Source organism: Anabrus simplex, chromosome 4 (genome assembly GCF_040414725.1).
Source record: "Anabrus simplex isolate iqAnaSimp1 chromosome 4, ASM4041472v1, whole genome shotgun sequence".
NCBI lineage: Eukaryota > Metazoa > Arthropoda > Insecta > Orthoptera > Tettigoniidae > Anabrus > Anabrus simplex.
The window spans coordinates 430,095,647-430,112,619 of NC_090268.1; the positions used below are offsets into that span (position 1 = coordinate 430,095,647).

Consider the following 16,973-nt stretch of genomic DNA (forward strand, 5'->3'; position numbering starts at 1 on the left):
CAGCCCCAGCATTTACATAGTGTGTAAATGGAAGACCATGGAAGTCCATTTCCAGGGCCGCCGGCAGTTTCTTTCGGACCCACTATCTCCCGAATGTAAGCTGATAGCTACGTGACCGAAAATGCAGAGTGTCTGTACAGTGTCTTGCTCGGTAAGCTTGACTACCTAACATGACGATGTCTTCGGGCAGAAGAATTCCTTTAGGTGGTCGGACGTCCCCTTTGGAGGAAATGTCACTTAATTCAACATCAGCTGTTCTGCAGGTTATCTGCAGCCTAATCTTTGTCTGGCATTAGGTAACTAATGCATGCAGATGGCCACGGGAAACCACTGCAATGCTTTTCCCAAGTGAAGCAACCATACTATTTTCACAGTAAGACATCATATAATTTGCTCATCACGAGAAACGGAATGCAATATCGGTCAGGGGAAGAAGCGAGTGTTTCCAGGTCGTTACCCTTTGTAACCCACCCATAGCAAAAATAGAAATGCATGGAATGTGAGATCGCTAACGGAAACACGAGAAAATGCAACAAACAAATGAAGTAATAAATGAAAGAGATGCAGATATCCTGCAATTGTGCGAAAGAAGGTGTGCAGGGAAGGGCAAATACTATAGAAGTGGTTTTCGATTGATTTGCAGTGGTAGCACAATCGAAGGAAAGAGTGGAGTTCAATGATTCATCCGGAGGAACTGGGTACTGAATTAGATGAACACTTACCATGTACAGTAAATGAAATGATGCTAGTTGTAAAATTCGAATCAAGTCCCACAGACGTGGTTGTAGCTCAAGTTTATTTTCCAGCAGCGAAAAGTCCTGATGAGGAAATTGAAGAAATGTACGACGCCATCGATGATAATGAGAATCTGACGAAGGAAACAGATAATGTAACGATCATGGGTGCAGAATAAATTTGTTTGGCTATTTCTAGCTTGTAAGGCAGACCCTGCGACGAGGGTGGTTGGCATCAGCCGTGCAGAGGAAACTGCGTGTTAAAGGTGGGGCGCAAGTTGAGACGCAGTTTGGTGAGGTGGGGTGACTCACCGTGAGTTTCTGTCAAACACGGAAATGCATACAACAGCGAATGTTCGAACCCAGGGTGTCCGTGAGCTGTGAAGGTCTGTGCCCGTGCCGCAGTTTTCACTAGTGACTAGATTCGTTTTCTGAAAAAAAAAAAGTCCACGATGGAGGAGAAACTCATCGAGGCACTTTGAGGGAGAAAACTTTTATATGACACTTCACATGCTGACTACATGAACATCAATTTAAAATCGCAGATGCAAGTTTTTACAATGTGTTTATTTAATTATATTATTTTTTAGATGATATTTTATATTCAGTAGACTCCCTCTTTAACTGACTTCTTTTTTGTAAAATTAGGCATAATTTGTACGAACTAATAATAATGAATGATAACTAGTTGGGAGGATTCAGATTTGTCATTAAAAATAAAATAAACACGTAATCTTGAAATTAATTTTCAACTTCCGCAATTTGTTTATAATTACGTACAGTAATATGTTTAAAAAAGTTGCTCCATGCTCCGTAACACACTATTTGAAATGACGCATTTTCTGAGAATGATTTAATTCACTACGAACTAACATTAAGTTTCTCCGTGTAATGTTTTGGATATGTTTTTCCGTTTAGTGTTATTAAACCTTTGTTTAGAAGAAAACTTCTAGTATCTAGTAAAAATGTAATACACATTGCAATTACCGCACACATTATCGCCACAAAGTCACTCGCAGTGGTGATAGAACTGCCACATCAACTTTAGCTCTCCCTGCGCGCAGTTGAGTTCAGAGCCTGGTTCCCAGCGTCATCCTGCGTCTCTACTTTTGCCCAGCCTTGCTGTGGTGAAAGGTAGTGTTGCGCGTGGTGTGTGAGTTCCTGGGATGTTGGAGACAGAGCAAACACCCAGTCTCCGAGGCAAGTAAATTAATCACTTAACTTTAAAATACCCTATCGGACCGGGAATTGATCCCAGGGCCATCCGAGTAGAAAGCTAATTTTCCAACTTACTTGAAATAATTGATGTAAGTAAGGCATGTGAGGAATATGGAATGAAAATAAATAAAGAGAAAACAAAAGGGATAGTTATAGGTTTAAAACACAGAAGAGTGAAGTACATGATAGGACATAAGGAAATGCAGTATCTAACGAGGAGACGAGATGCTCGACTATGTGGTATGTTTGGAGCTGTCAGTGGTGAGTTGGCGTGGAATTACATAAGTAGTGGAGCTTTTAAAAGTAGGAAAGATCATAGTATGAAGGTAAAGTTGGAACTCAAGAGGACAAATTGGGTCAAATATTCATTTATAGAACGAGGAGTAAATTATCAAGGGAAATGTTCGATAAATTTCGAAGTTCGTTGAAAATATTTAAGAAAAAATCTAAGTAAACAATTATAAATAAATGCAAATATGAGGTAAGCAATTGATAGGAAATTTGTGACCTGGGCAACCGCCCTAAATGTGGATCACTGATGATTGACTGAACAAAAGATCACCAGCGTAAATTAATTCATGTACTCCTGGTACTACATTCATTGTAAGAATTGGTTTGCATGGGTGTCGAATAGAAGGACCTGTACCAGGCGGACAGAAGATGTCTCAGAACACTCCCGGCACCAAAATCCATCCGATAAAAAAATTAAATTAAATAAATAAATAAAAGGATGAATCCAAAGGGCCCACTCAGTAAACTAGAACTTAAAGAGAGAAAGATCTAGAGGAGGATACTAGGACCCGTAAGAGAGAAGGATAGCACCTGCAGGACCAGGCACAACAACGAGCTCTACGGACATCAGGAAGACATAGTCACATGTATGAGGAAAAGGCTACTGACCTTCTACGGGCACATGACCCGCCTGGAACCCTGCAGGCTCACCAACAGAATCCTCACAGTAGAGGAAAGGCTTCCAAGACCAAGTGTATCACCACAATAAAATCAGACCTAGAGGAACTGCGGGTCCCATTAGAGACCACAGAGAACCGATCTCAGTACCGACAGGCCATCCTACAGGGAGTCTTCCCACTGTCCCTCACAAGCAAAAAGGGTACAGGGACCACCAGACCTAAGTGGATAGATGGCAGGAAGCAGGCACACAGGCACAAAATGAAAGCGTGTTGGGCCCAGAAAAAGCAGAAGACCATAGCTAAGAGTTAAGACGAGCTCCGTGGTCCTTAGTAGGCCAGAACTAAAAATAAAAAAGAGGTAAAATGGAAATCTCATCCCCACTGGCTGAAGGAGGTGCGGGTAAATGACGTAAGACCAGAGGACATAATAGAGAGGACCATCTTTAGAAAGAAAGTAGCTGGGTTGAAGGAAGATCCAAAGAAAGAACCTACTAAACCGCGGAACATCTTGGGGGAAGAACTGCTGAAAAGGACCGTAAGGTCGAACCACCTTTGGTTACAAAGTAAACAAAAAGGTGTAAGTGTAAGTAAGAGAAGTAGGTAGCTTGTGCAACCGTAGACCACAGTTGTCAATGTAAATAATTAACTAATTAAATACGGAAATAAAGATTGGCATGCTCCCAATTTCAAATGGTACGGTATTGTAGTATGGTCTGCGCTGACACAATAATGAACTTAAGCCAGATAATTCAAAAATACCTCCAAGTTACATTGCAATATAAATATTTGCACAAATTCCGTCTTGCTGGACGTATTTCGTCCTAAAATAATAGGCATCTGAAACGGTAAACTCACTTGTTGTTCCCATTGGCTGTGAGCCTCTCTCCGTAGGTCGCTAGAAACTCCATCACCACTCCGTTCGTCCAGCCAAATCCAGATTGTACCGTATACTCTCCCCCTCCACCGTATTTTCCAGGATTTTCAGCGTCGTACTGTAAACGAAAACAATAACATTTTATTCTTTTCATCATAAAACTTTAGGCTGCATTTCTTCAAACATACCACAGGATGGATAATTCGTCTGTAGAAATCTGCACTCCTCATATGTTTTAAGGACTACTGTCAAGAAAAAACTAATAATAGTGTGGACAATGTACTTTGCAGCAGCTGCTTTGAGAGAAGATATGAAAGATCTGCGCTTACTATAGATGTTTCTGGAGCGTTTGTATACAACGTGACACTGTATGGAAGTGAACCAAGATTAATAAATAGTGTAGACAGAAAGAGGAAAAACCTGTGAAATGTTACTGAAGAATAATGGAGATGAAACTGATAAATCAGGTCACACGTGAAGAGTTTCAGAGTCAAGTTGAAGAGGGTGAACGATTTGGCAAAGTTCAACTTTTTCTGAAGCCTCCCCCTCATAGAAGGTTGGCAGTTCAAGGAGTAGTTAACCCTACTTAGCGCTTTCTACATCAGAGAGGCAGCATCGTGGACCTCGTCTTAATACTACCAACGGGTTTTCATAAAGTTGAAGGTCAATACCTCTGGGCCTATAGTAGAAAAGCAACCATCTCAAATAATTAAAAGGAGGTAACCTGTTCTATATTCTAATGTCTTCGCTCTGACAGGTTTGTCTTAGTGTTGGTATTTGAAGATCAATCTGTAACGTGTTCCAGTATTCTATTATCTTTACTCTGGGATATTTATCTCATTGTCAAGGTTTGAAGATCAATCTGTAACCTGTTCTAGTATTCTATTATCTTTACTCTGAGAAATGTGTCTTATTGTCAGGGTCTAAAGATCAATCTGTAACCTGTTCTATATTCTATTGTCTTCACTCTGACAGGTTTGTTTTATTTGATAGGGTTTGAAGATATCAATTTCATTTGTAGTGGTAGGGAAATATCTCTGCAGATTATTTTTAAAATCAGTAAATAACACCTGGCCCTCAACAAAATGAATTGTATCGGTGCGGGAGTTCTTTAGGTAGAATTAACTCTAGATCACATAACGAAACATTTCTCGAATTTTTTGACGCGCATAATAAAATATGTTACTTCCTTACTATTGACTTACAAATTCTAGAGATTTAAATTTCCTCGTACGATTCCTCTTGGCACATTTCTGTTTTCTGGTAAGTCTTCAGTTTGAAGGCCTGTTGGATCTCCCACTAGCATCACCGCCAACTAGAGTATGGTTCCAATGTATGAGACCCTAACCAGGATTACTTGATTCAAAAACTGGAAAAAATCCGAAGAAAAGCAGCTTGATTTGTTCTGGGTGATTTACGACAAAAAAAGTAGCGTTAGGAAAATGTTTGCAAAGTTTGGGCTGGGAAGACTCTGGAGAAAGGAGACGAGCTGCTCGACTAAGTGGTATGTTCCGAGCTGTCAGTGGAGAGATGGCATGGAATAACATTAAAAGACGAATAAATTTGAGTGGTGTCTTTAAAAGTAGGAAAGATCAGAATATGAAGATAAAATTGAAATTCAAGGGGGAAATTGGAGCCAATATTCGCTTATAGGAAGAGGAGTTAGGGATTGGAATGATCTACCAACGAAGATGTTCAATAAATTTCCAAATTATTTGCAATTATTCAAGAAAAGACTTGGTAAACAACAGATAGGGAATATGCCAGCTGGGCGACTGCCCTAAATGAAGATCAATGGTGACTGACTGATCACCGTATATGTTAAAGGAAGACTGCAAAATTCAGTGGTGGCGTAAAAATGACGCGTGCAAGGAGTAATGAAGAGTGAAGTATTTTCCTTACTGGGGTGAAAAGTGCCGAATTGCAGCGCAACTGGTCCTATAAGTAAATTCCCAACTTCTTTAATTTTACCAAAAATATTTGGTAAAAAATTGACAGTGTGTCTGCCACTTGGATGACAACCTAAATGCATATCAGTGGTGAATGATTGATTGATTGATTGATTCATTGATTGATTGATTGATTGATTGGTTGATTAATGAACAGTAGTTGTGCTCTGAGTGCCATTACTCAGCCCCCAACCCCCCTGCCCCCCACCCCGTATCTCAGAAGATTCCATACTGTGACAACCATGAATGAGATTAAAACTTCGGTGGAAGCTGCACTTTGTTTTGGCCTGTGCCAGAAGATACACGTGAAAGTACTGCTGCCATAAAGGAAAAGCAACAGGTGGAACATTTCTGTTACCTAGAACATTGCTCACTTCTACCCCAAGACCTTTTCTCATACGTTTCCATATACTCCTGATATCTCCTCCTGCTAGATCAAACTCTCTTCCCTATTGCTACCTTGATATCTCCTCCTACTCCCAAATCAAACTCGCATCCCTATTCCTCACTCCACATGTATCTTTAAATACCCAGATGTCCCCTCCTGCTACTAGATCCAATTCGCTTTCCTATCTCTAACTTAACATAGATTTTCGTATACGGAGACATCTCCTACTCCCAAATCAAACTCGCTTCCCTACTCCACACTCCACATATATCTCCAAGTACCTAGATATTTAATCTTACTGCTATATCAAAGTCACTTCTCTATTCCTAACTCCAAATACGTTGACATCTACTACTATGTAGATCAAAGTAGCTTCTCGATTTCCAACTTCGCATAGATCTCCACATACGTAGACAGCTCTTGCTACTAGATCAAACTCGTCTGCCTATTTCTGACTTCACGTAGATCTCCATATATGTACATATTTCCTACTACCAGATCAAACTCGCTTCCCTATTCCTAGCTCCACATATATCTCAATGTACCTAGCTATCTCCTCCTACAACTAGATCAACTCATTTCCCTATTTCTAACTTCATACAGATCTCCAAATACTTATATATCTTTTCGTACTACTGGATCAAATTCGCTTCTCTATTCCTATCTTTACATATATCTCCATACACTCCAGATATCCTCTCCTGCTTGATCAAATCCGCTCGCGTACTCATACTTTCCCACACACCTCCATACACTTCTGATATCTTCCCTTATTAGGTCGACCCACTCCCCTATTCTTAATGTTCCATACATCTCCATTTACACCTTATGTCCACTCTTATCACTAGTCTGAGATGTACTCTTACCTTCTCATACATTTCCATGGAGTCCTGGTACCCTCTGTAGTTGGAACGAACCCACTGCTTGGCGAGCTCGTAAGCCAGATCTTTAGCACTTTTCTCGTTGGTTTCGTCGAGGCCTTGGACGACGATACTTTGTAGTGGAGGCCATGCATTGGGCAAGTCCCACTGCTCGCCACTCCTGTTCACCGAGGTGGGTATTCCTCCGAGGTAACTCCTGATGTTGGACCTGTCCAGGTAGTTCACCACCTTCCGGCCAATTATCGCAGCCCTCGACTGGAAAGTAACATTTATATCATGTTCCACTCGGAAGAAAAATTGCTTTTGTTGACAATGGGAATATATAGTGTTTTTCTCTTCCTCATTGTACATACAGATGATAACACAGTGATGGGAAAGTAAGAGAAAATAGTAACTGGGCTGAATTACAGTTATCTGAGATATATTTTACTGAATTACAAATTACTACTCCAATAAATATACCTTTGGCAATTAAAAGTCAGCCTTGTCAATACTTAGAGTTGTTTACTTAATTTTTATCATCTTATACACTGTACTTGTTTCGAGGACCTTACTGTCCTCTTCCTCAGCTACTTTTTTAAAATTCCAATTATCTCTTGGATCTCTTAACTTAATATTACACATCAAACACCAACGTTCTAAAACATCTCTTAATAGAAAACCTAATATCTATCATAATTAAAATAAAATATATCCTAAATGACATATAAAAACACTATTCTTTCTACAGTTTAAAAAATGTCATCCTCGTCCATTATCTAACAATACATTCAATTTATTAAAATTAACGTCTCAAACTTTTACAAAATTACAAATTACTTCTTGAACAAGTAATAAGTAATATTACAATTAATTTACACAGTGGTTGTGATAAGGAGAGCGGGCGAGGGGGACGCAGTCCCCCCCCCCCCCGCGCCTTTGTTGAGAAAAATTACATTTTTATTCTACTCCAATATTTTTTTAGTTGTGGTCAACTGAAGATCCCGACAGTTATTAAAAACAGGGAATTATATGAATATCAATTTGTACAATCCCTGTTGTTTTTTAAATAATTTTCCCTTTAATTTCTTTAATTACGGTATTAAGAAAAATACTTACAAGGAAAGGGTATGACATGAGGGACATGACCGATTTTGATAACATTTTGCACGGACGTTTTATATTGAAAATAAAGAGACACGTGTTTCGGCGTTTTTCTAGACACTCCCTAGTTTAAAAAAAAATCGATGTCAAAGTTGATGAATGAAAATCATATTTTCAACGCTATACATCGAAAGATCGTCTAAAACATGTTTATTCATATAATAAGGGGTCTAAATTTAGAAATGTTCGAGTTATTAAAGTATTTGTTTTCGATAAAATCATCTCAAGAAGGGTTCCTTCCACAAGATGCATATCGTAAAAATTTTGAACATTACTTGAACTAATATTTTTCTTCGACTAAAAGGCAAAGAAAACTATTCTGGTTATCAGAATATTATCAGCCTGACCGAGAAAATACTGATTGAAAACAAGAACGCCACGCCCAAGAATCGAACACGGACCAGCGGTTTGGTAGTCCAACGTCCATGTCGCTCTGCTACAGCCTTACCTCATCATAGCACTTGGTCCACAGTGGTGCCACATTGGAAGGGTAGAAATACTCTCGCTGCTTGTTATTGAGTGTATCGTAGTCGAACCAAGAACCTTCGTCCTCATTCCACAACACCGCTGTCACAGCCTCCTTCCAGTCTGAGGCAATTTTTGTATATTTGGCAGCCTTGTTGAAATCTCCAAGCATTTTGTGGAAGTCTGATAAAATCCGTGCATTCCAGAAAAGGAAGGCGTTGAGATCCACAGGGATGACATTTCTAGTGTGAATATCAGACAGGGTTCCTGGAACATCAGTAGCCAGCAATAGTAACCAGAGACCGAAGTAAACATGTTTCTTTTTAAAACCAGGAATGGATTATAAACACAGAAATAACCATAACAAATGCTTTTTACGGCGAGAGGAATTATGCATATGGCAATATTTTTACAAGTTGCTTTACGTCGCACCGACACAGACAGTTCTTTCGGCGACGATAGGACAGGAAAGGGCTAGGAGTGGGAAGGAAGCGGCCGTGGCCTTAATTAAGGTACAGCCCCAGTATTTGCCTGGTGTGAAAATGGAAAACCACGGAAAACAATCTTCTGGCTTGCCGACAGTGGGGTTCGAACCCACTATCTGCTAGATGCAAGTTCACAGCTGCGCGCCCTTAACCGCATGGCCAACTCGCCCGGCGGAATGACATTAGGTGATGAATAAGTTTGAATTGGGTTTTTAAAAGTAGAGATCATAATATGAAGACAAGGTTGGAATTCAAGAGAAGAAATATTTTGCAAATATTCGGAAGAGCAATTACGGATTACCGAGCAAGTGGGTGCGCTGACATAGCTATCAGCTTACATTGTTGCCAACTTCTTATTATTATTCTTCTGTTTACCTTCCAGGGTCGGTTTTTTCCTGACTCAGCGAGGGATCCAACCTCTACCGCCTCGAAGGCAGTGTCCTGGAGCTTCAGACTCTGGGTCTGGGGATACAATTGGGGAGGATGACTAGTACCTCGCCCAGGCGGCCTCACCTGCTATGCTGAACAGGGGCCTTGCTAGGGAAGGGAAAGATTGGAAGGGATAGATAAGTAAGAGGGAGGGAAGCGGCCGTGGCCTTAAGTTTGGTACCATCCCGGAATTTGCCTGGAGAAGAAGTGGGAAACCACGGAAAACCACTTCCAGGATGGCTGGGGTGGAAATCGAACCCACCTCTACTCAGTTGACCTCCCGAGGCTGAGTGAACCCCGTGCAGCCCTCGTACCACTTTTTCAAATTTCGTGGCCGAGCCGGGAATCGAACCCGGGCCTCTGTGGGTGGCAGCTAAACACACTAACCACTACACCACCGAGGCGGACTTGTTGCCAACTTAAGAATAATAATAAATCTAATAAAAATGACGTAGTAAGTTTCCTAACAATGGCGTTTTTACTTTCTTTTTTATTTGACTGAAGATTAATTAGGAATAAAATTCCATGGCAAATATCTAACTACATTCTTCTTTTCTTCTTCTTTCTCTACCGCTTTTCTCACATCTGTGGGGTCGCGGGTGCGAACTGTGTTGCACATAGTGCAGTGCGTTACCTGAATATGGAGAGGAAAGTGTTGGAACAAACACAAACACCCAGTCCCCGGGTCAGAAGAATTAATCAGACGCGATTAAAATCCCCGACCCAGCCGGAAATCTAATCCGGAACCGTATGAAGTGAACCATTCAGCCAACGAGTCAGAAAAATAACTAACTTACTAACTAACTAACTAACTAACTAACTAACTAACTAACTAACTAACTAACTAACTAACTAACTAACTAAATAAATAAATAAATAAATAAATAAATAAATATGTTGATTGAGCAGAGTCTCTTCTATGCAATGGTCAGTATTTTGGAGTGGATTCGGCAGCCCTGAAGATGGTTTCCCTTGGTATCATATTTTCACACCAGGCTAAATGCTGTACCTTAATTGAGGTCACGATCACTCCCTTCGCATTCCTAGACTTTTTCCATCTCATCCCATCGTCGCCGCAAGACTTGTGTGTTTCGATGCGACATAAAGCAAATTAAGAATTTACTAAAGGGGGATTTTCAATAAATTTCAAACTTCTTTGTAATCATTAACAAAAAATACTTGGTAAACAAGAGAGAGGTAATCTCCCGCCTGGGCGATTGATTGATTGATTGATTGATTGATTGATTGATTGACTGATTGATTGATTGATTGATTGACTGATTGATTGATTGATTGATTGATTGATTGATTGATTGATTGATTGATTGATTGATTGATTCCCTGTCATGATCGTGACCAAATGAAATGAAGTCAGTGGAGTCACTTTCTCAAGCGCAGCCAAGCACTCACCATTGTTGGAGCCATCCCTGATGAACCATCGGCTGGAGAAGTCCCATCCCGACTCTGCGGCACTCTTGATGTCCTCATAAAATTGCTGCCGCCTTTCGTCTGTGTCGAACGTTTTGTGGGCAATTTCATAGTCCTCTCTGTAAGAGAAAACAGTTTACTTCTTTCTTATCATCATACTTGAGAACAATTGCGAAATAATGTCGTGTCGCGGAGGTGTCATTCTATTATTTTAACAACCAGTAATAATCGTGTTCTTAATATTTCAATATCAGAAATATTGCTGAATTTAAAAAACTTAAAGCAACAACTTATTTTACGGATTTATGTCCAGTCTGCATTATGTTACGTCTGGATTGAAATATAGTTTAAACCCTAAAATAATTTCATTCTTTAAAGCATATCCATGTTTTAATATAGGCCTACTCCTTGTCCGTGACAGTGAATTAATTCGGTATGAAATAATTAATGTTAATGGCCCGGAAAATATTTACTCTGGAACTGACCCGGGATTGACCCTTGTTATTGAGCATCACAGAAAATGCTGGAAACTGTCTCATCTCAAGAAATGGCATAACTATACAGTAGAGTCCGCCCTGCAATATTAGTAACACGAGGCACCACTGTGTGGCGCACGCGAAGTGACTGTCCCTTGTTTAATACTTAGGTTTCCACAAGCAGTGCTGAGGTAAGTTGAATAGCACTGTTAGTTGTTGGTTTGATACGGCCGTCTTTTCCTTTTTCTTGCCGCGCGGACAGTATGCGCCGCGGCGATAGACAAGAGCCTCTCATGCCAGAGATTAGCCTGGATTTGCAAAAATACGTACAGCTATTAAATGACCTTTTCTTTTATTGCCGTAAGCCCCGAGATTAAAGGAGGAAGTGTAAGGTTATCGTCCGACGCCAAGACACTTTCAAACTTCGCGGGCCTCTTTAGCATTTTTTCTTCTGCAATGCCTTTGCTGGCAGGACCTAGTGTTTACAGTGCACTATGTCTTCTGGTATAGACTAGAGCAATTTTGTTACTTTCATTGATCTGTCTCTGTCTTATCCTTGGCTTTGACAAAATGAAAGTGACTGAGGTATGAGCGATGCTAGTAATGTCATTCTTTACGCAGCCAGTCCCTGCTATGAATGGTGCGAAACTGTTGCTCATAGGGTCAGTGGTGCATGCATTTCAGTGGGCTTGGCAGACTGACATGTAATATCAACTTCTGGCTCGGTGAGGAAAGCAACGGGAAACTACCTCACTCCTCATTTCCCTAGTACGCCTCTTCAGTGATGCCTAGGCCATCTATTACAGCTCATGGCGGGACTGTTGAGGATCCAACCAGCCTTCGGGCTGATGACTAAACATACATATGGTTGGTAATGAAATCTCTGTCTCTTCCTTGGTGGGAATGACTTCTTAGTCTTCGATATCTCAGCCAATATCCGTGATTCTCGGCAGAAGCAATGGATAATGACGCCTGGACCACTACGTTAGGTTATAAAAGTAAATATACTTCTAGGGGCGGGTAGGTTGGGCCCTGGCTGGCGTATTGAACACAACTCTCCTCCAGAATCATTTCCAGGTAAGAATAGCAGCATTGAAACTAACACATGATGTAACAATCCTTGCGGGGGCGGACTCCATATTTCTACCCGAGTTATGAAAAACTGGGGATCCAAAAGTCCTCACTCCACTTCACTCAGAAACCACCAGCAGAACTCAACACGCGAAGGTTCGTCCGGACACTAAAACACATCCACAAGAGGTCCTTTTTTTTTATAAAGTTTCGACACGACGATCTTTTAATCCTGGTGTTCGAACTCTTTTCGGAGAGTTACGGTCTTTATTCACTACAGAGTCCGTTTCACGCCATTTTGCCACTACGTTTTGCATTGCAGACTTTGCTGGAAGTTTTAACAAAACACTTCCAGTTTTAGCGCAAACAGTTCCGCTCAGGTCTTTCAACGGATTATGCTTCGTATAACACTCGACAATACTCACGCGCTGTTTTATCGTGAGCACAATTTCTGTTGCATTCAACTGGTCACTAAACACGTCTGGTCCTCTCACTTACTCACACGTAATTGCACAGCGACGTGCTCGGAACAGACCATGCGGGAGATGCGCACGCGCAGACATTTTTCAGCAACCGATTGGTGCATCCAAATCACGGTTTCCAGCATTTCCTGTGACGGGCAGTTCTCGTGTTATATAATAGTGTGTATTTTTGTAGTTGTGTTTATAGTATTATAATATATATTGTTGTGTGTTTGACAGACTGGAAATATTTTTGTTACGTTTTAATTAACAGGGGTCAATTCCGCGTCAGTCTTATACATATTTTCCAGGCCAGTTTTATTTTTTTCCCTCCTGTACAAGCATGAAAAGACAGCAGTTGCTACACATCTACGTGACACAGGACATGTAGTATCAAATATACATAATTCTTCCAGAGTTTTACACCCTCATCCAAACGGGATAAAACTGAGCATTCTAGAAGCTCTAGAAAGTTACAGACACCAAGTAATATAATTATCCACAACACAAACTTATTGATAAAATTCAAAATGAATATTTAAAAGCAATATTAAGCAACAATCAGCAGCAACTGTATATTTCTGAGACAACACAAACACACATAATTAACCCAACACAGTTATAATAAATTCATAATGCACATAGCCCCTAATCTCAAATGAAACGTTTTAATATTCCTCGAAAATAATTGTGTAGTCCGCCTCTGTGGTGCAGTGGTTAGTGTAATTAGCTGCCACCTCGGGAGGCCCGAGTTCCAATCCCAGCTCTGCCACGAAATTTGGAATGAGGTACGAAGGCAGGAACGGGTTCTACTCAGCGTCGGGAGGTCAACTGAGTAGAGGATTTCGATTCCCACCTCAGCCATCCTCGAAGTGGTTCTCCGTGGTTTCCCACTTCTTCTCCAAGTAAATGCCGGAATGGTACCTAACTGAAGTCAACGGCCTCTTCGTTCCCACTTCCTTGCCTATCCCTTCCAGTCGTCCCATCTCGCATAAGGTCCCTGTTCTCCACAGAAAGTGAGACCACCTGGGAGAGGTACTGGCTTTCCTGCCCAGTTGTATCCCCGATCAAATGCCTTACGCTCCAGGACACTGTCCTTGAGGTGGTAGAGTTCAATCAATCAATCAATCAATCAATCAATCAATCAATCAATCAATCAATCAATCAATCAATCAAACAATCAATCAATCAATCAATCAATCAATCAATCAATCAATCAATCAATCAATCACCATTGATCTGCATTTAGAACAGTCTTCCAGTTGGCAAATTCCCTATCTGGTGTTTTCCTAGTTTTTTGTTAAATAATTGTAAGGAATTTAGAAATTTATTGACAACTCTCTTGATAAATTATTCCAATCTCTAACGCCTCGTCCTATAAACGAATATTTGCCTCAATTCGTCCTCTTGAATTGAAACTTTCCCTTAACATTGCGATCTTTCCTACTTTTAAGAACACCATTCAATCTTCTGCAAGGACGCCTGTTTGATTTTCTGTCATGAAGTCGAAACATTTAGGAGAGGCATATGACCCAGAGGTTCACTCAGCCTACACAAAAAAATAGTACCTGCTTAATTTATGGGAGCGAATTCGGCCAACTATCGGGCTAACCACTGTATTATTCAACTTAGTGCTGTGATTAGGATCCTTACACCTTGTACTCTCCCTGGAACTTGACTGCCTGTACGGATATGGCTTAGGTGTGGTTGTGCTCAGGGTTCTAACTGGAAGCTAGTAAATAAAATTTGCTAAGTACCTGTAGGATTCGGGCCTTGGTCCTTCCGACGGAGAGAAGTATCTGGCGAGTGTGTAAGTCTTGCCATCCTTCTGCACCTCGACAGTCCGGTTGTCCATCCAGAACTGGAACTCCTTGTCCAATGTGCCTATAATACTCCTCACGTACTCGACATCCTTAGTAGCGACGTAGTAATTCGCGACCATTGGCGTCAACGTCGGTGGCTGTGAACGCTGCAGGTAGTACACACGTCCTCCATTGGGGATTATCCCATAATTCTCCAGCATGTACACGAAGTTTCCGATGATGCCCTGAAAAAGGTATAAACAAAGTTTAAATCTGAAGGAACGGATCTGAACAGTCCGCTATGTGTAACTATAAACACTCTTCTAGTCGGTCCATCACGAAGCGTTAAGACATGTAGCGGCAACCTCAAAAACCATTAAACACCCCGCAGTTCGCAAAGAAAAGATAAATGGGGGACAAGTGTTCAGTGAATGAACTTTCTTTTGCTAATACTTAGAAAGCGTCAGACCGTCAGAACACCAATTCGTTTTAAAACTCGCACACGTATAGATGGCCCTTAGGACTGTATTGTTGATTTTTTAATTAATGCTCCATCTGCTAGCTAAAGGTATAAACTTTATATATAGAAACATAATAATAATTTGGGGATATTAGGTCACGCTGATGCCTTTCGATCCTGCGACCAGGATCGTCTTCAGAGCGATAACAAATGTATTGGCAACTGTCACTCCATAGCAACCAGACTCAAGACAGAGAGACCCTGTTAGAAATATAGTTCATTCCAGGTCCAACAGAGTTAAGGAGAAAGATATAGACGAGTTAAGTTCGGAGGGTAGCCATGATCTACTCAGCATATAGCCGTCATCTTTGTTTACATTTTTTGAGTGTTTAGCCATTTCTATCGCCTCACGAATGATTCTAGGTATAAAACGTTTCTCTTTATAAATGACAGATGATGCATCAAAAAAGATTTGATGGTTATTATGAATGGCATGTTCTGTCACAGCAGACTTCTCTGGCTTGCAAAGACGTAAGTGCCTATTATGTTCCTTAACCCTCTTTGCTACATAAGTTTATTCGTTACCGATTTGTTATTGCTCTGAAGATCCTGGTCGCAGCTGATTATTAACATTTCGCAACCTAATATCCCAAAATTAGTATTATGTCACTCAGTGGTCGTGAAAGTCAACGTATTTATATATAGTAGTTTATTATTCGGAGATTTTTCCATGAGAAATTAATTTTGACCAAACTCCAAACCCTTAATAGTCAATTAATGTTTTGCATCAAGTGATTAACCCCCTATTCTGAGTCAGAATTACGCTATTTGATGTTGTATGCTGGAGTATAAAATGAAAATAAATAAGTCCAAAATAAAAGTAATGTAGTGCAGTCGAATGAAGGCAGGTGATGCAGGTAATATTAGATTAGGAAATGAAGTCTTAAAGGAAGTAGATGAATATTGTTATTTGGGTAGTAAAATAACTAACGATGGAAGAAGTGAGGAGGATCATAAAATGCAGACTAACACAAGCAAGGAAGAGCTTTCTTAAGAAAATAAATTTGCTCACTTGGAACATTGATAAAGGATTTAGTAAGGTGTTTCTGAAGACTTTCATCTGGAGCGTGGCATTGTATGGAGGTGAAACATGGACGATAACTAGCTCGCAAAGAAAGAGAATAGAAGCTTTTGAAATTTGGTGATACAGAAAAATGCTGAAGTTGAGATGGATAGATCGAATCACGAATGAAGAGATACTGAATCGAATTGTTGAGAGGAGATCGATTTGGTTAAACTTGATGAGAAGAAGAGATAGAATGATAGGACACATCTTAAGACACCCAGGACTTGTTCAGTTGGTTTTGGAAGGAAGTGCAGGTGGTAAGAACGGTAGGGATAGACCAAGGTATGAATATGACGAAAAGATAAGGGCAGATGTAGGATGCAGTAGTTACGTAGAAATGGAAAGTATAGCACAGGATAGGCTGCCATGGAGAGCTGCATCAAACCAGTCTATGGACTGATGACTCAAACAGCAATATGCTGTTATTGTGTAGAAAATTATTATGGAACACTTTATACGAGCAAATTAAAGAGTAATTCTAATGTTTGAAAGCTTCTGTTCTGTTAAACTACTCGGCATTTTTGAAAGAAGTCTGTCGAATACGATCAGTGGAAGCTGGATGTGGTATTTGACAGAATATATTTCTGTACTTAACTGAACAACAACATTTGTTAAAAAGTATCTTATTCTACAATACACTGATTCCTTCAAAATCAAACCGAATGAATAAAG

General features: G+C 40.4%; 1 protein-coding gene across 1 annotated transcript in view; it reads right to left on the bottom strand.

Moving 5' to 3' along the window:
- The window catches only part of LOC136872807 (trehalase), a 63,342-nt gene that overhangs the window by 12,085 nt on the left and 34,284 nt on the right, over positions 1-16,973 (bottom strand). Inside the window, exons 3-7 of the mRNA XM_067146646.2 lie at positions 14,671-14,960; positions 10,888-11,024; positions 8,547-8,830; positions 6,941-7,210; positions 3,719-3,855 (exon numbers count right to left, since the gene is read on the bottom strand). Coding sequence (XP_067002747.2) covers positions 3,719-3,855; positions 6,941-7,210; positions 8,547-8,830; positions 10,888-11,024; positions 14,671-14,960 — 1,118 coding nt within the window. The remainder of the gene's footprint in view (positions 1-3,718; positions 3,856-6,940; positions 7,211-8,546; positions 8,831-10,887; positions 11,025-14,670; positions 14,961-16,973) is intronic.